The sequence below is a fragment of the Rissa tridactyla genome, chromosome 11 (assembly GCF_028500815.1).
Source record: "Rissa tridactyla isolate bRisTri1 chromosome 11, bRisTri1.patW.cur.20221130, whole genome shotgun sequence".
Classification (NCBI taxonomy): domain Eukaryota; kingdom Metazoa; phylum Chordata; class Aves; order Charadriiformes; family Laridae; genus Rissa; species Rissa tridactyla.
Window position 1 is genome coordinate 16,689,302 of NC_071476.1, and position 27,460 is coordinate 16,716,761.

The 27,460-nt window shown below is 41.1% G+C and overlaps 1 protein-coding gene across 1 annotated transcript in view; it reads left to right on the forward strand.

Annotated features, from left to right (window-relative positions):
• The window catches only part of TENM2 (teneurin transmembrane protein 2), a 1,855,021-nt gene that overhangs the window by 1,815,806 nt on the left and 11,755 nt on the right, over positions 1–27,460 (forward strand). Inside the window, exons 32-42 of the mRNA XM_054217271.1 lie at positions 1,163–1,282; positions 2,775–3,036; positions 3,786–4,053; positions 5,202–5,345; positions 6,876–7,125; positions 10,079–10,099; positions 14,115–14,347; positions 15,873–16,027; positions 16,522–17,396; positions 24,118–24,293; positions 25,894–26,129. Coding sequence (XP_054073246.1) covers positions 1,163–1,282; positions 2,775–3,036; positions 3,786–4,053; positions 5,202–5,345; positions 6,876–7,125; positions 10,079–10,099; positions 14,115–14,347; positions 15,873–16,027; positions 16,522–17,396; positions 24,118–24,293; positions 25,894–26,129 — 2,740 coding nt within the window. The remainder of the gene's footprint in view (positions 1–1,162; positions 1,283–2,774; positions 3,037–3,785; positions 4,054–5,201; positions 5,346–6,875; positions 7,126–10,078; positions 10,100–14,114; positions 14,348–15,872; positions 16,028–16,521; positions 17,397–24,117; positions 24,294–25,893; positions 26,130–27,460) is intronic.

The following is a 27,460-nucleotide window of genomic DNA, read 5'->3' on the forward strand; positions in this document are numbered from 1 at the left end:
TAGCTACAGGTGAGAGTTGGTGGATCATGCTGGAAGCATGTAGCGCTGAGATAGAAATCTTTTCACCTCGGACTACAACAAAATGCAATTTTGTGATCCCTGAGGTGTTATGGCTTGCAGCGGGATTTATCTTTCTCCCTCTTTTCCAGGATCACCTTCTCCTTTTTTCACATTTCCAATGTAGAAATGGAAAGTATCTGCAAGGAGCTTCTCCGTTTCCATCTCCCTTGTACCGTGCAGCTGCCCCCACTCACCAATCTGCTTCTCTCAGGGCAGGGGGAAGGTGGAAGGGGAAGGGACAGGGGATGGAGACTCCTCTCCGGCGGGGAGAGGCGAGGGGCAGGACCAGACGGGCCGTGGCGAGAGGGAGCAGTGGGGTTGCTGCTTCCAGCGCTCAGGAGGCTGAGGAGGCAGCCAGGCAGGCAGCAGTGACTCCTGCCCGCTGTGCACTTAGCAGCAGCAAAGCACTCTTAAATTAAAAGGGCTGACTGTGCCTCTTCCAGGAATAACCCATCTTCATCTCCTAGAGGTTAAGCAAAGTTGGCTATGAAAACTCTTTATTTTGCCTGTGCGTAAAGCTGGCCTTAGAACCAAGTCCTTTCTCCTGTTGACAAAGTGAAAAGCAAGGGTTACAAATCAGGACCAAATGCGGTGTACAAACATGGGTCACTCCCTAAGATGATGGAATGTGAACCTTAATTTGGGAAATTGGTTATATAGTAAAGAGGTATGGCATTACACCATATTTTTCAAGTGTATTAGGCATCCACAGACGCGCTGTTGTACCCAGGGCGACTTTTGGGAAGTGCTCAATCATTGTGTCAGTGGGACGTCAGGGTCATAGTTCTGGCTTGGCTGAATGTGAGGTAGCTTTCTGCTCCGCAAAGCCTCATTAAACAATGAGACGAAGCCTCATTAGACACGGAAGGCACTAACTCCCATTCTGTATACACAGACTTCACTGCACAGATAAGCAGTTTCTTGATTTACGTATATAAGAGGGGGCTGGGCAATATTGTGGTATCTTCAGTATTGGAAAAATCTTTGGAGGAAATTGGATTTAGAGTAAATGAGGCACAAGTGTTCCGCTGCCCAGTTTATAAACAACGTAACTTTGCTTTTGTAACTAACTTTAGTACCTTTCATTTTCTTTCTTTTTCAGTCTCGTGTCTCTTATAAGAGGCCAAGTGGTGACTACAGATGGAACGCCTCTAGTTGGGGTCAATGTGTCATTTGTCAAGTATCCAAAGTACGGCTATACCATCACTCGGCAGGATGGCACGTGAGTTTGCTTGCTTCATTGAGTACCGATTTTGTATGTAGTATCTTTGCTGATTAACAGATGGTGTGATCTAATGGAACCATGTGGTATCACGCATTGCATTCCTCCCAGGGCAAAGAGCTATTAAGTAAACACAAAAGTAATTTTTCACGTGGCATTTTGAACACTAACTGCAAGTAAATACGAAAAGTCTGACTTCGGATAATAATGTGTTAGTAGGCAGACTCCTTTCAAATAAATTGCTCTGTAACTGTGAAAACATTTGTGGACTACAGTAATATCCAGCTGAGACCAGAAATATTTTATTTTAAAATGCAAGGCAGGCTAACACTGCTAGAAAAAAATGGTGTCTTTATAGACTAGTATATTTTGTTAAAAGTTCCCTTCAGCCTTTCTTTCCTTTTGAAGATCCACTATCTTTTGAGTTTCTACAGGGTAGAATGTAATCAAAAGATTCTAATTGAATATATTTAGACAATTTCCTGCTGTGCAAAAAAGTGCTTTTTTCCCCCTTGTATTTGATATGCACATAAATTCAGATAAACAAAAATCAATGTGACATGGTTTATCTAGTTTACTGGCTGTGGTAACTAGAACAGTATATCTGTGACACATGCATTGTAAACATTTGCCCTTTTATCTTGATCTTGCATGCAAACAATTGAATTGAAAAAATTAATATGAGTCAACTGAACTATAGGGAGTATTTCATTTCCACATTTCCTAGGATATTATTTTGTTATCATAAAAATATAATGTTGTTGATTTCGGTGGTTTAATACAGTAAATGGCGAGATGAACTATATTTAGATCTGAACAGATTATTGAAATCGTTGAGTAATTTGTTCCTTTGCCGTGAAACAACTGAATCTACTTCTGTTGTCAGAACAGCCTGGAAGTGTTTTACTCGTTTAGGCCAGATTTCAAAATGCCTGCGCAGCGCCACAGTACTGCTGTGGTTATGTAGGGGCTGGGAGTAAATACCTAACCTCTCCGCAAAATGATAGATCAGTTTTCCTGGGGACAGGAATTCTTACCTTATTTGTAGAACACAAACAGCAGAACTTTTCATTATTGTTCTCTTACTGCCGTACGACCCATTCTGTGCTTGATGGACAGCATCTTTTAGGAAAGGGATAATTGAGTGTCCAGCTCAGTATGACCTTGGCTTCTTTGCTGATTTTATATAAAAAGGTGACTTGTAACAATAAATGTTTTGGTTTGTTTGTTGTGTATTTTTAAATTATTTAATGCCAATTTTGTAATATATAGGAACAAGGTTTGTCTGGGTGACTTCAAATCATTGCTTGTCTTGACTGGATTTCTGTTGTCTAATTGCCAGAGGTTCACATTCCATCACTGATCATTTGAAGCACGACACTTAAAAATATACCTGTTGCTATAGGTATACCTACATACCTATTTCACTAGCCGGGAATGCTATTACTGGGATTATTCAGTCTTGTCACTTCTAAAGCCCGCATTTTTCTAGGTTTGACTTGGTTGCAAATGGCGGAGCATCCCTAACCTTGCACTTTGAACGGGCCCCATTTATGAGTCAGGAAAGGACAGTATGGTTGCCGTGGAATAACTTCTATGCCATGGACACGCTTGTGATGAAGACAGAGGAGAACTCCATTCCCAGCTGTGATCTAAGTGGTTTTGTCCGTCCCGATCCAGTCATCATTTCATCACCACTTTCAACTTTCTTCAGTGATGCTCCTGGCCGGAATCCCATTGTACCAGAAACCCAGGTAAGAGCAGCGTGGGTGAAAAGGATACAGAAATCGGTGGTCAGATGCTAGCACTGACCTGAGCGTTTACCACAGAGTCACCATTTGTCCCCTGGAATTGCTGTGGCAGATCCCTCCGTAGACTTGCATTCATTCTGACAGATACCAGGTTTCCTGATGAGGTCTGCAGGAGATATCCTAGGTTTGTGTCGCCCAGACACTTTTATCTTTGACTGCCTTGCACCTTCTCATTATCATGCAATATATCAAGTATGTGTCTCCATTTCAGTTGACAGCTTAGGTGTTTCAAGAGACTTTTGCACAGGCTTGGTGTGTGCTGCTAACCACAGGCTGTTTTCTTGTATGTTATTTAGGACAAAGAAAAACTCCACTGGTACTAGTGTTTCACTGCTTCATTCAGTTAGTCTTTACTTCATACTAACTGTGAGTGGAAGTAACGGGAAGTTAGCGGAAGTTAGCAGAAGTTTCTGTGACTATTTCTTATATTCCCCTTGTATATAACTTGCAGTAAAACTACTTGTACTTACTTGCGCTTTTGACAGCAGTGGGCTCTTAAAAAGAAGTGTACGCTGATGCCAAATAATTATTTGTTCAGAAATGTCAGCTGGATTGCATGACTGCACTGATTTGAGGATAACCATTCCCAGTAGCAGAAAGTCATAAGTTCGTAAGAGTATGCAAGGCTATGTTATTCTAAAAAAAAAATAACAAAGCACTAATGTAAAACGTTTGATCTTTTCCCTGTTCAGGTTCTTCATGAAGAAATCGAGATCCCTGGCTCTAGCATAAAGCTGAGCTACCTGAGTTCCCGTACTGCTGGATACAAATCCTTACTTAAGATTGCCATGACTCAGTCACTTGTGCCACTGAATCTAATCAAAGTTCATTTGATGGTAGCGGTAGAAGGGCATCTGTTTCAAAAATCGTTTCAGGCATCTCCCAACTTGGCATATACATTTATCTGGGACAAAACAGATGCATATGGTCAGAAGGTTTATGGGTTGTCAGATGCTGTAGGTAAGTCAGCATATACAAGCTCCAAAACTTTCCCAATAACACCTGTAATTCTTAGTGAGAAACCCGCAAAGATTTCTTATGGAAAAGCAAATTTAGACCAAACAGTTCTTGTCTTCCTGACACAATTTATCTTTTTATTATGTTTCTTTTACACATTAAAGATCACATTCAGAGGGTCTAAACCCCATCAACATGCCTGTGTTTCCTGATCGGTAGCTGACTTAGAAGGTTTAGACCAGACAATGGGAAAAACTGGCCACAGGAACTTAGGTGAAACCTAGTCCATCACTATGTTTTTATTTTCTTTCAGTTAACTAATGAACCTCGTGCTGGACTGGCTGGCATCCTTCAGTGCCTTTGGATTTTCATGCATGCTGTTATTATAGCCCCTTGTGGTACAATACATTTGAAATTAAAGTGGTGTTTTTCTAATGCTGTTCAGTCTTGTAGTTGTACAGCTGGTTTTAGTTCACTTGGTTCTAGTGGGTGGGAAAAGAAATGATCATAATATTTTTAAGTTTTCATTTTCATTTGAACCTCAGGACAGTTTTGATACAATGCTAAAAATGAGCATCAGAGCTGTGCCAGTGGGGAAAGAAAAACTTACTTGGAAAATCTTATTTCTTTTCTGTGTTTTCTAAAATCTTCTTTGCTATAGCTTTTCTTTCTTACATTATCGCATAAAGTTTTTCTTTCCTGAGTAATGCTTACAGTGTTTGTGTGCTTAGAAGCACACAAACTTTTCAGTGCCCCTTGGTATACGGTATGTAAAATAAACCAACTAAATAAACGCGGTGAACATCTGGCAAATTAAGAGTTTGGTCTTGTCCGGTTATCTGATAGAATAATTTTATTATATTTTAAAAATTATATTTCTCACTCTCCTCTCACCAAGCCGGTCGCTTCCCAATGCCAGCTATTCAAAGAGAAGTGCTCAGATCCCTGCAGAGTACATGTGAATGAAGTTTCACATTTGTGTCTAGTGGAAGATCTGAATTTAATATTGTAGAATAAAAGAGAGGAATATAATCACTCCGTCATCTTGAGGGGGCTGGGGAACTGGAATGCTGAATGATTTGACTGTGCTCTGGACATTTAATTCAGTGTTTGTTCAGCAAGTGTATTAGATTTTGTTCATTTCATTTCAGTTTCTGTGGGTTTTGAATATGAGACTTGCCCCAGTCTCATTTTATGGGAGAAGAGGACAGCACTGCTGCAAGGATTTGAACTAGATCCTTCAAATTTAGGAGGATGGTCTTTGAATAAACATCACGTCCTTAATGTCAAGAGTGGTGAGTTAGTTAATTCCGTGTATTTTCTGTGTTATATGGAGTTTTGTCTGTGAACGCTTTTTATTTGCATTACATTTACCCTTTAAAAATGCAGTTTCTCCACAATCTTTGTTTCATCTTTCTCAGTAAGGTATGGGACATGTTCCAGTTCTCAGAAAATTTTTGTAGAATTTCAATGGATGTTTTACTGTTCCACACACCATGACTTTCTTAAAGTCCAAATCTTTATCCTCTGTTCTGTTGCTCATTTATTCCCCCATAATGTTTTTCGGTGTTCCTTCCCTGTTTTTCTGATCCTAACCACACCTGTTCCTCTTGTTTGACCTTTTTCCCTCTAATATGAGAGGGAGCTTAAAAGGAGTGTGAATCTGTGATGAGATACGGAGTATCATTTGTTTTTTTTCTTTTGTCACCCATTTGGTTTTTTCCTCACTTCTCTTTGTCTTTACATATCCTAAGCTGAGTGTTCCCTGGTCTTCATGTTTTATGAGAGGTTCTCAAGGTTAGCTTAGTTCATTTGATCCCTGTAAAGTGTTTTCTACGGCCTCCCTGCTGATCCCTGCATTAACAAATTGCAAACTATATTGTTGCTCAAGAAACCTATAGTAGTGCTCAGAATAGGCAAGCTCAGGCTACTTGAACACACTGCAAGTGCTGTGCCGCAGATCAAACACTGTTGAGATAGCCATTTGGATAGTGCATGGTACTCGCTGGCGTCACCGGTGGGGAGCCAGTTACTTTACATTAGGATCATACAACTGCATTTCCAAAAGAACAGGAGGCTAAAAGTTTCTGGCCAGACATCTGCGATTTTTGGTATGTTGAAAATGGTCACTCTGTCAGAGAATCCGCTCCCTTCTTGGAGCAGGGGTCTGCTCTTTGAACAGGTATTTTGAAAGGAAATCCTGTCTTAAAGGCATTTCTTGAAACCTAATAAAGATCCTTACCACTAGCTTCCCTCTTGCCTTTCATCACTGATCCGTAGCAGCCCTTCTAGGAGTTTAATTTTCTGTGCTATCCTCTTCTCTGGCATCTCCAGTTCTCATTCTTCATTTTCCATGAAAAAAAGCATGAAAGACTGCAAGGTGTAAAGAGAACAATAAGGGCGACACAAAATTCCAAACAAAACTTAACACAGGAAACTGGAGTGAGGGGATTCAGGGACACAAACAAGGATCACGTCCTCTCCACTGTTTGCCTTCTCGCTTCCCAGTCAATAGGACAGTCTAAAGCATTGTGCCGGGCAAGGGGGATGTATGGCAGTGTTTTCTTTCATAATGAATACCAAAGAACTCTGGATTTAGGTTTGGGCCCGTGGTTGTGTATGTGTGTGGTTTTTAGCAGAGAATCTTCATTACACCTTCATTTTTACCACTGCAAAGCTCTTTCGCTCTTTTTGCACCGTCAAAGAACCAAGTGCCGGAGTCATTGCAGTGTACAGTCCTTCACAGCAGCAGTTGAAAGAGAACTACCTGAACTCCCCTGCAATGAATGACTGTAATAACCGCTTCTTCTCCTCTTCATTATTAGGTATATTGCACAAAGGCAACGGAGAAAATCAGTTTCTAACTCAGCAGCCGGCTGTGATAACCAGCATTATGGGGAATGGGCGCCGAAGAAGCATATCCTGCCCTAGCTGCAATGGTCTGGCAGAAGGAAATAAGCTTTTGGCCCCTGTAGCACTGGCAGTGGGTATTGATGGAAGTCTCTTTGTTGGAGATTTTAATTATATTCGGCGTATCTTCCCGTCCAGGAATGTTACTAGTATATTGGAGCTAAGGTAAGTGTTAATCTTAGAGCTTCATTTCTGTAGCCTGTGCTCAAATCAGCCTTTACCATTACTTTTTATAATTTTGTAAAACATTGTCACTTTCAACCTATTTAAATTCCAGTGGAGAAATGGGGCACAGAAATGCGTAGTTCAAAGCCTGTAGCTTATCAGAGCAATGACTATAGACAAGGACTAAAGAGTACAAACCAACTTGTACAAAAAGCACAAACCACCTTCTTCTGTCCTGTTGGTGATCATTTGATACAATCTCCCCTCGGTACTATACATCATTTAGTTTTGATTGAAAACTACAGAATTGACTGCCCTTAGGTACTGAGCCACGGTGACAAGCAAACGTGTAACAGTCTTATGAGGTTTGAAAGAAGGTTTTCCCATCGATGGTTTTGAGAGCCACTTTCTCACTTCTTTCCCATACTCGTAAGTCTGTTTCTGTAGGTTGGCAAGTGCTGTTAAAGTTGACATACAGAGTCATTCTGCATCATCAGAACTCTTTTGAAGATTGTCTCTCTGTCCCCACATCCGGCCCCTTCCCCCCACAACATTTAGATTTAGTCACTTAATAGGGAAGGCTTGAGTGTAGAGTGTACCACTTCACCCATTTCTGTTCCATCTCCTTTTTTCATTCTTCTAGGAGAGGCAAGAGCTATTGCTTCAAACTGTAACTCATGTAACTGGACCTTATAGTTATGGCACTGTTGAGTATTTGCAGAAAAACGAGGAAAAGTAGCTTACGTGGCCGGCCTTCTGATACTTCTGCAGCCCGCTCAGGCAATAGGATTAGTGCTCTTGGAAATGGGATATAGCTGCAAAGCACATTGAGGGAATTTAGGTCATTAGCCTTTTTTTTAATGATACGGCCAATAACCAATTCCTGTGCTTCCACTGTACTTTTAGTTTTTAATTAGTGGGAAAAAGTGCAAAATGATCGGGCTGTTAGAGAATAGGAGGCCTAGCTCTATTTTACACCTCTCTTCCATTCATGTCATTCTGTTGATGTCACTGTTGTGAATTCTGATTTATATAAGAGAAAAGAGATCTGATTCAGGACAATTGTACTCTGAAATCACTCTCTGACACCTACCTCATATGCCATCAGGCTGCCTTATTATATTTAAAAAAAAAAAAAAGAAAGAAGAGTCATAGATTACGCAGTGCTTTCTGCTAGCAGATCAGTGTAAACCGCAGAAGGTCGCTGGTATGGATGTGTGACCTGCTATAAATATTTGTGTCAATACACACTATAACTCTGCATTATGTAGAATATGCTGATTATTTTTTTTCTAATTTGTTCAGTTCTGTTTAGCTTTCTAGAAAATAGGACTACATCTTTACAGGTGAAGAGAAACATTTTCAGATTAGGGTACTTAATATGAGGCATTTATATGCCCCTCACTTCCTAATATCAGCCAGTGACAAAGTTTCCTAGCACACCTGATATTTGAAAATGTTGTCTCCAAGTTTACAACAGCAGTAGTCTGAGAACTTTGCTTTCTCTCTATGCGAGAGAGAACTTGGGCTTTTCAGCACGTGTGAGGGAAAATGGAAAAGGACATAAGCAAAGAAACAAAAGATGGATTTAATCTGCCTTTGTCCACTTTCTCTTTTCTTTTATGACATCTGCTTTCCATAGCGTAGATTCTTTAGCTTCTGTTAGGCCATTAGCAGCAAACAATAAAGCTATTGTATTTCGAGTGCTGTTGGTCAGCTGCAAATGACTTGACACACAGATTTTTAGGATTTGCAGTGATCTCTTTTGCCCCCTGTTCCTCTAAAGGGAATTAAGGTCCATTCCAGCAAACATTATCTATAGTGGTAATTGTGATTCAGTGGTCATCTTAAAATCTGTACAAGCTACATGCATAAGAGTTTAAAGATTTGAGCCATTTAAGTATGAATAAGAGCAGAGTCCTCAGCTAGTATCAAGCAGCTTGAATAATGTTGCAAATAGTATGTCCATAAGTATTACAAACCAAATACAGCACTTTATTTAGATTTCAGAATGGATGTAATTTTGGTTTTGCATAAGCCAGTATAAGTCTCGAGTACCTTTGTAAGTCAGACTATCCCAGTGTGCATATTTGCTTCACAGTGTCCTTTACAGAGGTGCCCGATCTGCGGGGCTGACAGGAATTCTGACTCGAGAGTGTTGCATGTCACGCTTAACGTTGGTATTGCAAGTTTGGGGCTGTGCGTTGAGTGCTGCAGCTCAGGAGTCATGCACTCCTTTGTTTCATTCAGTGGACATTCCTCATCGGAAATGACGTAAACACTGTGAAACACTGGTGTGGAGAATGTATTCATTTACCGCTGGGAAGTAGAGAACACTTTTCCTTTGACTTTGTGTCTAGAGAGAAAACTAGGGGTCAATTAATGCTATACATCTCCCATTGTACAGTATCTTCCTGCTCACTTAGGGGTTTTTTTACCCTAAGATTTGCTCTGGTGGGCTTAAATAGGTACCAAGTAGCATCCAATCTTGCTTTAAGCAATTATTTTAGAGACCGGGGGGAGAGGGTAGTAGAAATTTGTGTAGAAATAGCCTGTTGGAAAACTATTTTGATCAAAGAGGTTGCCTCCAACCGGCGGACAATATCCTAAGCCCAGTGCTTGCACCTTCCCAGTTCTGTATTCGAAAAACTGCCAGTTTATCTCACTCCTAGCCCAGAAGCTACATGTATTTCCAATGCTTCAATGGTCCAGAAAGTTTCCTGTAAAATATACGGGGGGTGGGGGTTGGGGGCAGGGTGTCCTAGTAGGGAACTAGCTTGCAGCTCTGTCACTCCCAGTCGCTCTTCATCCGTAAACCCAGCTAAGGCCAGTGCTGAAAAAAGATATCTTCTCCTGTGTCCTTTTGTAAAATTAAACAAATACTATGTTTGCTTTACCATCTATTCTTCAGCTAACTGTTTGTTCTTTTTTCTTCTGTTCCCTTTCTATAAAGAAATAAAGAGTTTAAACATAGGTAAGACACGAGCTCTTTCCCATATAATTTGATATGGTTTGTTTGCTTCATTGTGTTTGCTTTTTGTGTTGTGCTTCTTGTGTAATGTTATGTTCTTCATGTACCATATATAGAAACATTTTTATGTGCTAATTGTGTGTTATGAATATGATAAGCGTTAGCAATTATGAAATGCAGTCAAAAAGCAACCAAATAAGTTCTGACAGTAATTAGAAATTTCTAGTAGAATGCAAGTATAATGAACCCCAAGCTAACGTCTATATAAACACGTCTCCCTGCTGTCTATAATTGGTCTAAATGGTTGAGGTAAACTACAACAGCAGTTTTACAAATGCCAAAAAGGTTCACAAAAGCACTAATGACTGCAAATAGGTCAAAAACTCATTTTCCGGTCATTAATGATTTTCTGAACTCTCTGTCCTTTTTCATAATTTAGTTGCTATTTTTTTTCATCAAATAGATTTAACAGTCAGTCGGCCTGTGGGGCTGGTTGTGTGCAACCACTAGGTGCAGTCACTGTAAGATGCATGAGGGAGGCATAACCTTTCCGGACATTAGGAGAAAAGACTTTTCATCATCTCACCTGAGCACTAGGCCTCCTGGATGGCAGCAGCGTAGGAAATGCTGGTACCTTCTCCCATGCCCCACCTGGGACGGGAGGGATGTTTACCCTGGAGAATATCGAGGGCAAGAACAAGAAGAGCTGTTGTAAACTGTTCCATAGCGTTCTGTGCCTCACCCTTTTAAAAATATACTTTCCATTACTATAATACAAGTTACATGCAAAAGATGTCTGGACTAAACACTGTAATTTCCCCTTTACTTTGGTATGGCAAGTGTAACTCCACTAAATTTTCTTATCTGGATGAATTCTTTCACAATTTGCTAATGATTATTGGTGATGCTGGAGGATCATCATTTGCAACTAGAAGCTTAGTTAATTTTTCAGGTGCTTAGAGATTTGCTCTGGGCAGCTTCTCTTTTTGGTTAAATTTAAAGAAAAGCTTTAGTTGCACTGTTGTGGATTTGATGCACGTGGGAGAAGACTAGGGAGGACGAGCTGATGCTGCCTGCGCTGGCTGTCAGGCAGCAGGGTCCCTCGCAGACCCCAGTAAGGCTGCAGGCGGTGGAAACTGCTGCCTCCACCCGGCAGGGCGAGGGGAGGAGGCACGATGGGCAGAGACCTCTGAGCAACACCGAATGGTATGGAAAGTCCCTTAAAACAAGGTGCATTCCTTGGCTCCCTATAATTCAATTAAAATATTACAATGGCGCAGAGAAAAGAGAGGCAGAGGTCTTTAAGTGCTCAGATGCTAGTTTGTGAAATATTTACTACTCATTTATGAAATACATCCCTGTTTGAGGTAATCATCTTGTAGTTTCTTTGGGGACACGGTGAGTGCATGTTGCCTTCCGCTAGTCATTTTCTGCCAGAGTCCCTCAAATATTTTATGTGGAGAGTCTTCCACTGTCTGTTCCCTCACTGAGCTCAGGAAAGAGCAAAGGGCTGTGCAGCAGCTCTGCAGCGAGTCACTCCCTGATCTGGAACTAAAGCTGGTGACTGACTCCCTGGTAAAACTGCCCTGAGGGAGACTGCGGAGGAGAAGGGTAGGGTGAGCTCCGTGGGCACGCTGATGACTGCAGGAGAGGAGAGGGAAATAAGCCCACGTTCTCCCATTGCTCTTTACCCTGACTCATACCTTATCCTATCCTGGTAACAGTGGGCATACCCAAGGCTGGCTGTGGGCAGAAGGGAAGCGGGGGTGTGCTCACTCAGGAAGGCAGGCACATGCTGGTAGAATCACATCCAGTCTCGCCGAGTGGCGGCTGCTCGTGTCAGGCAGCAGAGCAGCTCCCCAGGCGCTGTTGTGAGCAGCTCCCGTCACTCAGCCCAGGCGAGGCCCCTGCCTCCGGCAGCAAGCAGCTACGTCTGTGCCCAGCTCCAGGTTGTACCTGCCTCGGGTCTCCCGAGGTGGGTGCCACAAGTTTTAGAAGGGCCAGCAGCGAGCCCGCAGCTGCAGCACTCGGGTCTTGGCTCGTCTGCCACTGTTGCAAAGCCTTGAGCTGAGTCTGGGTGTCTTTGTGAAGTACGGCACAACACTAGTGTCACAATAAACTTGGTTCTTCAGTGTTAAGGGAAAAGTGTGGTGGAAGAAGAGAGCAGAACCTCAAAAAAGTGACAAATGTGCAGGTGTTTGTATGGCTCAAATACTCCAGAGACTGGAGAAGTCTTGTAAATGGAAAGAAATAATTTTCTAGGTGGCAAAGAAGATGGAGCGTTGTTTTGGAGGGATGAGAATAAGGGTCGTGAGGGATTTGTTTTGGAGGGATGAGAATAAGGGAGGAATGTGATAAGGGTCTAGTGAAGAGATGCAGTCTGCTGCTGAATATAAGGAGAGGAACTTGGGGAATAAAGGGATTGTGCTCTAATCTCAAGCATGTCACTAGTCTCCCTGCATAACTTCGTCTATACCACTTAACCTCTCTGTGCCTCAGTTTCCTCCTCTGTAAAATGGGTATAATGCCCATCTTTTTAAAGTACTTTGAGATCCATGCATGAAATAAACCTGCCAAGTATTTTTTGTTTACTGTATTTTTTCATCTCTAATTTCTACACTCCTAGACTTCAGCAGATGGTACTACCTCTGCCTACTGAATTTTGATCAAACCAATCCCTTCCTACTTTCTACAGTTTTAGAACAAACTATTACTGACCTAAAATCATGACGCGTCAAAGACTGGCATAGAGGAAGATAACTGTAGAAAGTGATATTTTTGGGCCTCCTCATTCCTCCAAATCTGGTCACGACCACATGAATGCCTTTGTGGTCTTTGTGCTGCGAATAATCCATCTGCCGAAAGTGGCCTTACTATAGTTTCAGCGAGTCTGATCAAGAAATGGCTTATGTCCATCATAACTTACCTCTGTGTATCCTCACTCTTGGAGACGGGCACTTTTGCCGCATGAAACTAGGAGTGTGGATATTTGGAGGCAAATGTATCTGGTTACTGGTAAGTAACCTTCATTTTTTTTCTTCCTGTCTTCATTTGTCTTCTATGCTTTGAAACCACCATTGTCCTTATTTATGCTCACCCATAGGCTCCAAAGGCTGGAAAAATTCACATCATGCTTAAAATCCAACTAAATTGAGTTAAACTAGCCAGGCAAGATTTTGAAAATATTTCTGCACTGCAGTTCTGTGTGTGTGAATGTATATATATATGTGTATAGATATATATATATATATATAGCGAAGATTGACATTTCTCAATTTGCAGATGATTTGCTAAAGTAGTTCCAAAATGTGACAAGCTGTCAAAAAACATACATTTCAGCAGGGAAGTAGCTTTCCATATGAGCACCCATTCTAATCGCAAACTGAGGACCAGTTTTCCAATAACAGAAGGTTTGGAGTTAAAGTCAGACACTTGGGGGGTCTCTGGTTTTAGTTAGGTAACCAACTTCATCTGCCATAAATGACATCCTTGATAAGAATGAATGAGAACAAATTTGCTTTAGGAATAAATTTGTTATGCCTCTGCCTCCTATTTATACAGACCTCACAAATCTTGTGGCATAATATAAGTAACTCTGAAGATGAGTCCTTGATGTTACTCCTATGACTTCTGCTTTCAAGGGAAGTTAAACAAGGTGGCGGGGAGGGGGGGCAACAGGCAGAGATAAGCCAAAGAGAATTGACCTGGAGCAGATCTAAAGGGCTAAAGAGATCAAGAAGAAAGTCTGCTGCGCAGCTTTGGCTTATTGGACTCTGCTGTGCAAGGTTTGGTGTAGCAGGATGAATGAGATTTGAAATGACAATCCTTCTGGAACACTGACCAGGCCCTAATCAAGTTAGGTCCTCAGACGGTGGTCCTTCAGACCCCACCTCTGTACGAAGGTGTCAGACTTTCTTTCCAGATCTCTCTGTGCCTGATGAGTATCTAAGCTCTGAACGCCTGTGAAGATTCTAGACTGCTCAGCTCTTTCTGTTTTATGCTTTCTTTTTCTCTAAAGCAACAATCCCGCTCATAAATACTATCTGGCCGTGGACCCTGTTTCAGGCTCACTGTACGTATCGGACACCAATAGTCGACGGATATACAAAGTCAAGTCCCTCACTGGCATGAAAGACCTAGCTGGTAACTCTGAAGTGGTAGCAGGGACTGGAGAGCAATGCCTGCCCTTTGACGAAGCCAGATGTGGGGATGGAGGGAAGGCAGTGGACGCAACCCTAATGAGCCCTCGAGGTAAAGTAGGAAAAGAAGCTGGAGACCATGACTGCGTGAGGCTAGGCTGGATGTGGAAATAATTATCTGGCAATTAAAACACTCCTTGCTCGGTAATTTTTATTCTGGGCTTTAATTACAGTGGATTGGCAAGTGTTCGTGCTTTGTTTAGCTAAAGCAAACTTTATTACCCCAACACTGAATGCTGCAAAAGGAGAACAGAACACAAATTAGCAGGGTACCGCTCACTCCAAGAAGCAAGCATGTAAACTGGGAAACAAATTACTGTTGGAGATACAGTCTTTGGGGAGAAAAACTGCCTGCTGTGGCTTTTTTCCGAGGTTTTATTCTATTTATCCCCTTCTTCTTCAGAGGGGAAGGAAAAATAAAAGGATTTTTTCCCTTTCCAGTTTCTAATTTTTTACAAGAAGTTTTCAAGATGATGCAGAGATCTGGGGATGTATTTCTTTTTAAGATCTTTTCCTTTCTTTCATCTTAACTGTAAGGATGAATTAATCAGGTGTACTGCCAGGTGTTTCAAACATCTTTGGGTTTTATTTCGATGGTTGAAAACAACTACATGATGGTAAAAGCGGGTAAAAATGAAAGGTCCTGTTTCTTTGTAATTGTTTCAGTTAATACATACGGAGTATAGTAACAGGACAGAGCTGCTTGCATGTTTTACGTTAAGCCTCTACATAAAAATCTAGAAGATAAAGCTGTATCTTCTGTTACTGGCCAATAGGATGAGCACTGTAACCATTTGAAGACAGAATGTTTAGATCAATATTTTATTTTCAGCCCAAGAAACGGACAAGGCAGTGCGCCAAATCAAAGCAGGAAAGGCAAGTGAGAAAAAGGCTGCCCTCCTTCACACCAGGCAGCAGCGTCCTTCTGTTCCTCCGAGGGAGCACCCTTTCATTCTGTGCCTTTCCTCTCGAAGGACTCCCAATGTGACAGGCATTGACCCTTTCCTTTTCTTCTAGGCTGGAAACCCCTTTGTCTTCATCTGGAAACACCAGATGTTCCTCCCATATTCCTTACTGCAACAGGTCAAAGAATTAAAAACCATCCTGAAAGAACACGATGTCCTCTTAATTTTTCAAAATTTTTAAAGCAATTTTAAAAGGTTTCTAAAATTTCTTCATCCTTATTAAATCCTTCAGATGAAGAAAGCAACGCCTCAGATGTCTGAGATTAAAATTTAGGAGATTTTTTTTTTTTTAAATTGGGTTTATGTAATAAATCATAGAGAGTTTGAATTTAGAACTAAGCTGATGCATTCTGCTGGTTCTTTGGCATGTTTCGGGGGTTTGTGTGGTTTTCTTTTCTTCAAAGGCCCAAAGAATAAACTTGCTTGATGCCATTTATTCAGCAGAACTGCAGGCACTTGGAGGGTTCCGGGACCCGTGCTCAGGTTGGAAGGGAGGAAAGAACAGGGGAAGCGAACACACGTCACCGCCTTGTAAACTTGGTAATAAGATGAAGCCTGTCTTGAAGGTAGGAGCATCACTGCTTCACTGATGCCTGGTTTTTATATCTGCAGGAATTGCAGTGGATAAGTATGGACTCATGTATTTTGTTGATGCCACTATGATCAGAAAAGTGGATCAGAACGGAATTATATCGACCCTGCTGGGCTCCAATGACCTAACTGCCGTTCGACCTCTCAGCTGTGATTCCAGCATGGATGTCACCCAGGTAGACTCTTACTGCATTTATTTTCTTCTCTGCCTTAGAAGAGATGGGCATCTATTTTGGATGACTGCCTGGCCACTTAAGAAATACATTATGCAGCACAAGATGATAGCGTATTTGATTCATTTCTGAAATGAGTGAACAATCCTTTTACTGTGGCTAACACAGGTTATTTATGCAACTATAGAGAAATAAGGTTGAGATAATGGGAGTTACTGTCTTAATTGCCTGTTTTTCTGTAATTATTGTAGAGCTTCCACAATGTAGCATTCATTCTTTGCACAGAAACACAATTAGCCAAAGTTACCACTGCACGTAGCTTTAATATTTCCGAAAAACAAAGTCGTTGTTTGAAATAGTTGCCGTTCATGACTTGGTTTCGTGATTTACGCTGATAAACCCCTCACTAATTTGCTGTTGTTACACGTGGAATTTTGAACACTAGAAGTGTACTTTTCAGTTACGAGTTTTACAGTAATAATTTGTGCAACTCATAGGTACGGCTGGAGTGGCCTACTGATCTCGCTGTCAATCCCATGGACAACTCACTTTATGTCCTAGAGAACAATGTTATTTTACGGATCACAGAAAATCATCAAGTTAGCATTATTGCTGGACGCCCCATGCACTGCCAGGTTCCTGGTATAGACTACTCTCTTAGCAAACTGGCTATTCATTCTGCACTTGAATCAGCCAGTGCCATTGCCATCTCACACACAGGAGTTCTTTACATCAGTGAGACAGATGAAAAAAAAATTAATCGGCTACGCCAGGTAACTACCAATGGAGAAATATGCCTTCTTGCAGGGGCAGCTTCAGACTGTGATTGCAAAAATGATGTCAACTGTAATTGCTATTCTGGGGATGATGGGTATGCCACTGATGCCATCTTAAATTCACCATCTTCCTTAGCTGTGGCCCCAGATGGTACCATCTACATAGCTGATCTTGGAAATATCCGCATTAGGGCTGTCAGTAAAAACAGGCCCATTCTTAATTCTTTTAACCAATATGAAGCTGCATCTCCAGGAGAACAGGAGCTGTATGTCTTCAATGCTGACGGGATTCACCAGTACACTCTCAGCCTTGTTACCGGGGAGTACTTGTACAATTTCACCTATAGCAGCGATAACGATGTCACGGAGGTGATGGACAACAATGGCAACTCCTTGAAGGTCCGTCGGGATGCCAGTGGGATGCCCCGCCATTTACTGATGCCGGATAATCAGATTGTCACGCTGGCTGTTGGCACTAATGGTGGACTCAAGCTAGTCTCAACACAGACCCTGGAGCTCGGATTAATGACATATAACGGAAACAGTGGTCTCTTAGCAACGAAGAGTGATGAAACAGGATGGACAACATTTTATGAGTAAGAATGTTTTTGGATATATTAAGAGTACATTTATTTTTCAAATGGTAGTGAGTAGGCCCTAAACTGACCCTACTGAAATTTGTGGTAGGCTTTTCACTGATACTGAATAAGGCCGTTAACATCTCAGTCTAGCGTGATACTGGAAATGGTTAAGTGGCTTCTTGACTTCATCGGTTTTGCCTTTGGGTGGGTACCGGACCACCTAAATTCCTGCCCGCAGTTTGAGGCCGGTGGGGAATCTCACCCACCTCCGGCAGGAAGGACCATGCACCGCCCTCGGGAACCCGGGTGTGATTGCCCGGGTTGGGGCCCCGCTCTCAGCCCTCAGCGGGGCTGCAGGGAACTCACTGCCAGGGCAGCCCCAGCGACCCGCGGCTCCTCCTGAGCTGCCTCTCCCTAGGAACCCTAGTCCTGCCGTTTCTTTCGGAACTCAGATTATATATATCTTTCTGTTCAGACCCGTATATTACTCATGGTGGTTAAAATGTTGATTAACTTCACTGATTGTTCATTCTTGAGACAAGCGAGGAAATGAGATCCCCGTAACTTCCATCATTTGTAGATAACCCAAAAGCACGCTGGTGTTCATGAGCATATAGATTAAAAAGACAGAACTTCCTCTTTAAATGAAATTCGTCAGAGATGAAGTTCAAAACTATATTAAAAATCTAGAAAAACTAGTCAGCTTTTTGTCAATAGTTACCCTGTTCTTGGTAGTCTTATTGCCATTTATTGATCAAAACAATTTTTAAAACAGAAGCTAAATGATACGTTGAAAATATATGTAACTTTTAAGTACGGCAAGTCTGATGCCATATATTGTGTTTGAAGTAGCTAATTAATTAATGATTACTAAATAGCATTTCTCAAATTAGTGGGTAGAAAGTATGAATAGGGCTTTATTTTTAATTTTAAATTGCAGGCTTATTTTTAAGGTTACAGACGTAGCAATGATGCACGCCTATTTTAGTTTATTAACGCGTTCGTCTTGGCCACCACTTTCTTTTTTTTTAGATAAAATATAAGTAACGCAGGAATAAAAAGAATTATGTTCAGTCTGCTCAAAATACGTCAAAAATCAGCATTGCGCATCAGTTTTCTGTGCACTCTGTGTTTCGTTTCCGTAAAAGGGAAGGCAGTGCCCTCTCGTGGTCCCCTTCTGATGTGATCCTGGAAATTGAACCACTAGGATTTTTTCACCTCGCCTCTGGGTAGAGATGTGGAGGTTTTTTCTCCTTAATATTTTGCAAAGAGTATTTCTTTACCATACGTTAGTTACAAAAATAATCCCTTTATGGGAACGCATGAAGGTATTACCGGCCGATTACAAGATCAGGTAAAAGCTCACTGTACCAGACAGTGGTAAAATCTCACGCTATTGCTGATGAGATGTGGATGCCCTTCTAGGTAGGGGTTTGGGTTTTGTTTTTTCCTCAATAGCTAGCTCAAGATTCAGAGCAGAAGTCATATGAACTAGTTATTTCTCAAACCGGCAGTAATTAACTGTAGAATATTAAGTAGCAAAGTAATTTAAAACTCTACGTGAAAATCAAAGAAACATTAAAAGGTCGTCAGAAAGTTCCAAGTTACAAAACTGGTGTAACCGGTGGCTGAGAACCACATGAAGTACTAAGTTAGCGTGATTGATTAGAGAAACTGTACTACAATTCCTAAGTAAATCTAGAAGGTGGGTGCTTTGATGTTTTTCTGAGGTGCATCTAAAAACATAGTGTAATGTGTATATAGTGCTTACACATTTACTAGGGTTTTTTTCAAGATCAAATAAGAAAAGATGTGCAACCCTTGCCTCAGGTCGGTGGGAGTCAAATGCCATATTTAGGTCTAAATAGTAGTAACTTCAACGAGGCGGCAGGATTTATCCCAGATTTGTACATACATTCTCATAAGCATAGAGCCCGTAGATGAGAACAGTATTGACTTTTTTGACATTAAAAATGCATATACTTTCTTTATAGTGCGTGTTTAAAATAAACTATACGTGGTGACTGTTATCTAGGTTAGGAAAAAAGCCATAAAACGCCACTCACAAAGATGTTAAAAGAAGATACGTATTTCTATACGTGCAGGGAAAATCCTATGTGAGGTCTAGAAAATAGCTATGCAGTCAAGAGACTCATTACAAAATACCAGAAACATAGAGACATCTCCTGTAGGCTGATCCTCAGCAGCTGACTTATGGTAACTCCTTAATATGCTTTGTCATCTCATGCACCCCCCACAGCTGAGGGGTTTATTAATAAGATGATGAGAATTATTTAAATCAAATTTACAAACCTAAACAATCACAGTCCACAGTCACTCAATGCCGGTCTCTGGTGTATATTTTTTTCTTCGAAGCAGTTCCAAGGGGAAAATGCTGTATTCATCACTATGCAATTTCTTTTGGTAGCTATAAGTTAATATCGATGGAAGATGAAAGACGTACTTAGCCAATGAGAGTTTGTAAGGACAGCAAAATAGTTTTCTGTGCCATTAAATTCATGCATTCATACAGAGATCAAAATTGTTAATATGGCAGCAGAACTGGAAAAGAGCAGATATCTTTTTAGTAGTAAAATAATACGTGAACTGAAGTTTAGGAACCCTTCTGAAAAATTTATTTCAGTGCATTTATATCAACCAGACGTTGAAGTGCTGTGCTATCCTATTGGGCATATTCCTCTCTTTTATCTGAAACTGCACCCTGAAAATGCTCACAGTATTAAATTTGTGCATTATGTCTAGGTATGCGTGTGTATATGCAGAGAAATGCATACACAAGCTCTTTTTGTGTGTGTACCCACACTCCATATGTATTTTATGTATATACAGTGGATGTGCGTATGCACGCAGTTCATTTGCAGTAGGAATAAGCAAGGCTCTTAAATAATACAACAGCTAACAGCAGGCTCACATGGGGTAATTTAAGCTTGGTTTTGGGCATGAAGCACGATCTTCGAAGCGGTCCTCAGTGGTGTTCCACTTGGTCTTGGCAGCATCCTGAGAGAATGCTGCAGTTTTCTTCTGGTATCAGCTTGGTTTTTATAAGGGAGAGAAAATAGGGACAGATGCAAATGTATGTGGATCTGCACCTTGCCCTGCTCTATGGTAACTCAAAAGCTGCTGTTACTCCTTTCCGCAATGCTGTATATGGCACTGTCCTAGCTACTCCCACCTACAAACTGTCAAGCAGTACACATTTCAAACCTCAAAGACCAGAAAGGTAGCAATAAAAATTGGTAAGACGTAGAGGTGCCATAATGTTGGACGTGGGAGAAGCGCCTAGCGTGCATTTGCACAAGCCTGCTGCAGGGATGGGCAGGTCAGACGTGTGTAGCTATCTGAGAAGGTTACAAATGCTCAGATGTGGCTCACGGTTGTCTATATGGTGTCCATCACGTCCCTTGTGTGACCGAGTTGGCAGCCCAGCACGTGCGAGCCGCCGGGCTGTCAGGAACCGTCTCCAGGCTGCTGGCAGAACCAGGCAACAGCTTTCCTGTCTGCCCGGGGCGCCGGCGGCTGGAGTTACCCAGCGCTGCCCTGGGAACTGCGCTCTCGGAAAGCCCTGCCTGCTCGGGCAGGCTTGGTCACAGTTAGCAATATGTTAGCACGTTAGTCGTGGGCACAGGGAGATGCTGCTTTTTTAAAATACTGGGATTAAGAAAGGATCCCTCCCCTTGTAACTTTATTAGTAGAAAAACTTGGGATGAAACCTTACTCTAACCGAAGTCAGTAAGGAAAGCTCAGGAATTGCAGTGTATCCAGAACCCACCTCATTTGAAGATATAAAGATTGCCTTATCAGATCCGATTCATCTAGCCTGACGCTGTGTCATAGGCTGTGATTTGTAGTGGCTGCTGCTGAAGAAGACACCAAGAAGTCCCGTGTTAATTAGCGTATTTTCCATTGCAAAATTTTCTTTTTTTTACTTCATTTGAACCACGTTCGTATCATGAAGAAGAAAGGTGCATAACCATTTAATTCCTATATAGCTTTATTTTTATTATTCAGATAAATGTCTGGGTGTTGTATTCTGCTAAGCACTTGCTCTCACATAATACATAAATTTAAAAAAAAAAAAAAAACAACTCAGTAATATGTCACGTCTAAATTTTGTAGTACCAAAAAGGTTTCGGGTTTATGAATTTTGAATTTTTTACCTTTAAGGTATTTTTTTTTAAATAGGACTTTATTGATGCAATGGACAAAGTAGGAATGCCTTCTTTAAACACTGGTGTTGCAGTGCGTATACGTCATTTAAGTAGTGAATTTTTTATATGTCTAGCTCGTAAACTAAATGGTCTGCAGATCTTCATAGGGAGTACTTAGGTATGTGTCACTGTAAGCGTGTCCATCACTTGCTTATAAACTCCGTTAATCTCTGCCATTGCTGATTTCAAAAATTGTTACCAGCACTGAGAAACGTGCCCCATGGCGGGGGGCAAAACACTGATTTCTAGAAATAGCATTAGAATACTTTCATTTTGCTGTTTCAGTCTCTGTACATCCTCATTCATATTTACTTTTTAGGCTGCCCTTGCGCTTTGAACAGAGATTTTCAGCGAGTAGCCCACAGCAATCCCCAGGAATTTTTCCTGGGTTAATTAAAAACCCAGCAATGTGAATGAAGAGTTTAAATCAGTGTCTCATTTGCATTGCCTAAAATATATTTGCTGATGGGGAGTTTTGCCAGCCATTTTTCTGGATGTTCACCAAGCTCTGCATAGTCACGCTGAGGCCGCTCGTGGACTTTTCTAGTTTATCCTAAATAATATTGTCTCTTCTCTGATATTTGACACCTAAGTATTTTCTTCATCACTCTGCTGATCACTAAACATACCAAAGTGGTCCACATACAGACTCGTAGGGCATAACTAATTATTAACTTTCTGGATTTTTGAAACTGTCCGGTTTTTGTACCTTTTGTTTTTCCATGCTAGATGGATGCTTGGCTGGATCAAGTTCTTCCCTCATCTGTACTTTATGAGTGCTTTTCAGTATTTTTTTGTGAAGACCCTTATATAGACTTAACTAAACACCCTTTTGTAGATTATCTCGAGATTATCATTTATCCAGTATCTTGTTGATATGGTAAAAAAAAAATATTATATCTTCATATGGGTAGAAACTTACGAATTTCATTAAGAAAAATCATGTTGCTTAATCTTTATTTGATCCTGAACTGCTTAAATGCTTAAAACAACTATTATTGGTCCCTTTTAGGTCGCGTGATGCTTTGTTTTATTGATTTACTTCTTTGCCTAATACTTCCATTGGTTCTGGTAAGGCTTGTTGCTCCACAGGTGATTTTTTTTTTTTCCTTCCTCCCCAATATTCAGTTGAATGGGTGCAACCATTTGCAATGGATTTGAAAGGCATAATTTATATTTGTATTAACGGAGGAGCCCATTTGTGTATTTATTTTGGAGATATCCTGTACCTTTCGGGTGGCCTACTTTGAGGTTTCTGAATGATTTAATTGTAAAAAGTCCTGTTGAAAGCACTGATTTTTTTTCATCTTTACAGCTAACCACGACGTACAAAGAACTCCGCTAGCTCCGTGATACTAAATGTGCTCCTCTTCTCTTCTGTTACTCTCAGGCAGTGCAATGGATTTACCAGTTCTCTTCCAGGATTTCTGCGTTCGAAGGATGACCAGTTGGTTTCAATCTCTACCTAAACTTTTCCCTTTATCTACACAGGACATTTTTTCTTGCCTTTCTGCTGTTTAGAAGTATGTGCGGTTTGGTAGCGGCTGGGTGAGAGACTCTTGCACAAGTAGAGAATTGCAGCAAGCAGAGTGTCAGACTCGCATACTGATTTTGTTTCAGGTCCCCATTTCTTGCCCTTAAGACCCAAGGGATTGCTTCTTTAGCATACGTATGCACACCAATATAGCAGACTAAAGGAAAGGCAGAAACAGTGTGATTTGATTTCAGGCAGCATTCCTTCTTTCCCCCCTCCTCAGGCTTTATACCTCTAAATAAATTTATCTCAGTACACTCATGGAGAGCACTTTTTCTTTTTTTTTTTTTTTTTATATTTATGCCTCTGGAGCACTTAATTCATCTTCTAAGGTATACTCTGAGTGCTGACTGCTGCCCTTTGTGCAACTCCAGCCTGTCCTGTGCTTTAACTTCTCATCATTCATCTTTATGAGCCAAAATACTGACCCCAAAATGCAGTTCAATACCACAGATAAGATCTAAATGAAATTATTGTGTTCTCAAGCTGATGTCTTTTTTAATCTCTTATAGCACGTTTATTCCATGACATGTCACTTAAGAGCATACTTAGTAGTTTCCACTAAGTATTCAATTGCAAATGTGCAGTGTATGCAATTGTATATTGTGGTATCTATCACAAGTCCACCTCCTTAGAGTGAAAAGTAACTATTAAAATACAGATGAGTTTACTAATTATAATTGTTTGAGCCAAATATCACTCTGTATATCCATGATAATTGAATTAATTTATTAATTTTAGAGACGCTAGCCTGGATTTACACTCATGTAGTTGAGATCAGTATCTCTAAAAATTATTATTTCATCATTATAGACTCTTTCAAGAACAGAGAAATAGGTATGGCCAGGATGTTCTTGAAAATCTGGTTCATTCTGGGGTTTTTTTGCACAGATGTGGTGCATTATTAATACATTGGGTATTGAAATGAACATATATCCTCATGCTTTTTTGCTCTCACTAACTTTTCTATTAGCTATGATCATGAAGGGCGTCTGACCAATGTAACACGTCCCACTGGAGTGGTAACTAGCCTTCATCGAGAAATGGAAAAGTCTATTACCATCGACATTGAGAATTCTAATCGGGATGACGATGTCACGGTCATCACAAATCTCTCCTCTGTGGAGGCTTCCTATACAGTTGTTCAAGGTACCAAAGCACACTTCTCAGCACATCTAACCACACACACAACTTGAGACAGCAATTAGCAAAAGATTCGTGTCATTAGTACACTCACGAGCAGGGGAAAAACCGCGTAAGGTTTGCAAGAAAAACTCCCATAAAGCTCGTTCCTAAAATGACAGGTCTTCAGGACAGGTAAGAGACATTTCACAGTCACGCTTTGTGTCAAATATCTACGGTCGTTACCAGCTGGTGTGAGCTAGTCCTGCCGTTACGTCGTGGGTCAGCTGCACTGTACCCACTCGCATATTTCTCTGTACTTCACTGCAAAATTAGTTCTGACGTCAGCGCCACAGAGGTGCAGTCTGACTGCTGAGCGTTGGCTGCCCGGCTGGGGATCCTTCTGCAGAGTGGAGGCTCAGCCTCCTGCTATTCCAAATGAAATCTGCCAAATCTATACACTGCCATCAAATAAAACGTAGAACAGCCAGGGCAGGGGATGATCTTGTGCCACAGCGCTTCCGAGAACAGTGTTGCAGCCCAAGTGTGGCAGGAGAGACCAGCAACGAAGTGGTTAAATGTTTGTGTAGAGCTTTCCAGCACCACCCGGGCGTTGTATCTGGTGGAACAAAAAACGGTCAGTTGTCAAAGGTAGACTGAAAGGAATTAATTTGGTGAGTGATGGGGGGTTTTTTTTAATTAAGATATAATGTCACTGGAATAAGAATATCATCATCAAACAATAGTCTCCTCCTGACATAAATGTCAACATTTGTAGACTATTATACCGTGGCATGTCTGGTTGCAAAGACTTTATTTCTCTTATACCGGATGATTCATTATGTGGATGCTGTCCTTCTGTCAGACAAATAGCGATGCTTTGGCGACAGTTGCACGCTGTAGCGCTCCATCCTGGCCGGGAACGGGCTCGGCTGTGTCACACAGCTGGGGAACTGCACGGCCATAAAAGTACAGGATGAATTTTATAACTTTTCTCCGACAGCCAAAAGGCCGGGTGTGCACCCCAGGCCCACGCACTTGTGGGGGGTGGCAGGAAGGCAGGCGAGTAAAGGGCTGTGGCTGCCGCCTTGCACTGCTGGAGCCTCACACCTTGCGGATTTAAAGCCAAACTGCAATTCTGTACAAAGCCTCTGCACGGAGACAGTTTTTAAACAGAGGGAAAGAAAAAGAAGCGCTTACTTCTTCCCACTCATAAAAAGTCCAGCAGTCTTTTTGTTTTTCTTTTTTTTTTTTTTTTTTTTAATTATTGTCCTGGAGTTCAATGGTTTGTTGTTTATCCAGCAGTTCAGCTTTCAGTTTTTGTTTATATTAGAAATAAATTACCTGGCTGAACACATATCACTGTGCATTTTGACTCACAATTAAGACCAAAGGGAAAACATAATGAAATAAACACAGTATCTCTCTGCAGGCTCACTGTTACACTACTGTTCTTTACATGAATCAGTAACATCTGTAATTTCCACCATAGTACCACGTAAATGGTAATTGCAGGCTGACTTCATTTAACATCAACAGGAGTGCAATAAAAAACCAATCAAATTAAGCTATATGTTTTCTTTATGACTGGAGTAGCTAAATTATTTTCTTTTCGTTATTGCTGTAGATCAAGTGAGGAACAGCTACCAGCTCTGTAATAATGGTACTTTGAGAGTGATGTATGCCAATGGCATGAGCATTAGCTTTCACAGCGAACCTCATGTCCTGGCTGGGACTGTGACTCCCACCATAGGACGATGTAATATTTCTCTACCAATGGAAAATGGTTTAAACTCAATTGAATGGCGTCTGAGGAAGGAGCAGATTAAAGGCAAAGTGACTGTGTTTGGAAGAAAGCTCAGGGTAAGTAGAATCTGTCATTACAATAATGATCTTTTCTTTTGTGGGCAGAAAATTAATTTTGCCTTTTGAAGGACATGTCTTCCCTGTTTTTACTTGTTAAAAATGTACAGCTCTGGGACTGTCTTTGGTACGGCAGTCTTCTCTGTATTTGAGAGGTCGGTTAACTGCGTGGGATCATCTGCTGCAATCAGCGACAGAAGCTTCATTACTGAAAGTATTTCAAAAGGGGTTGGTAAAAATACCGGGAATATTGCTTCAAGTCACTCCGCTGCTGAAGGCGGGGGGGAAATCCGACCACTCAGCATTTGTAAAAATGCTATGGCACACTTAACCACAGTTAGTCCTGGGGAGCAAACGCAATTACAGCTTGAGCAGTTACGTTCTGCTTCTGTAAAATCCCCCTACAGAGTCATTGAGACAGGCATATCGTGTTTATTCCCTTTCCCAAATGGCACGATTGGAAAATAATTGCCATAATTACAAAGTCATAAGCATAGGATAAGAAAGACACTCAGGTCATGTAATCCATCCCCTGCCAAATTAAAGATCTGCTGCAGCCGGATTAATCCCATTCTGCGCTTAGCTGGCCTGGTTTTCGCTCCTGAAGTATCTCAGCTTTCACTGGCTGCTTCAGGATGTACAGTTTTGGGAAGGCTTTGAGATACCGGGCAGAAAACAAAGATAGTGCTGATCAAGTCCTGCTTCTTTTAATAATTCTTTCAACAGCATTGGACGTGAGATACAGCTCTATGTGTTCAAGACGATATATTGAATGCAATATATGTAAAAACAACTATGTGGTGATTTACCAAAAAATATTAAGAATCGGATGTTAAATGTTAAATTAACAAGTCTTTCCTTACTCTGACAAATGCTCAGAAGGCACCTATTGGGGAGAGGGGGAAGGGTAGACAAAAAATGGAATGAGATTAGCAGCTAATCCTTAATGACTAAATTTCATGGCTGTGTAATTGATTTTTGATGTGTTGACCTGCAGAAGTTGATTGTAAGTAGGAAATAGATCAGCTCTGCGTTTCGACTAGGTGTTCAAAATAAAAACAAATAGGACCCTGAAATGAAATCGCTGTAATCCTAACTCTCAATACTAAAAATTTAATAGAGGTACTTGTGGTAATTAGCTGAAGTTAAACACGTCTTGGAGTTGAAACCTTGCCTGAGATGGGGTTTCTTGCATCGTGTTTATGCAAATCAAAACACCGCTTTGTCTAGCAACACCTCAACATTTAATTGTCTGGTGTTAGTTCCTGTAACAATAATCACATATCCATTTAGCTCTTTTAAATGAAAATCACTATGAGATTATAACAGGT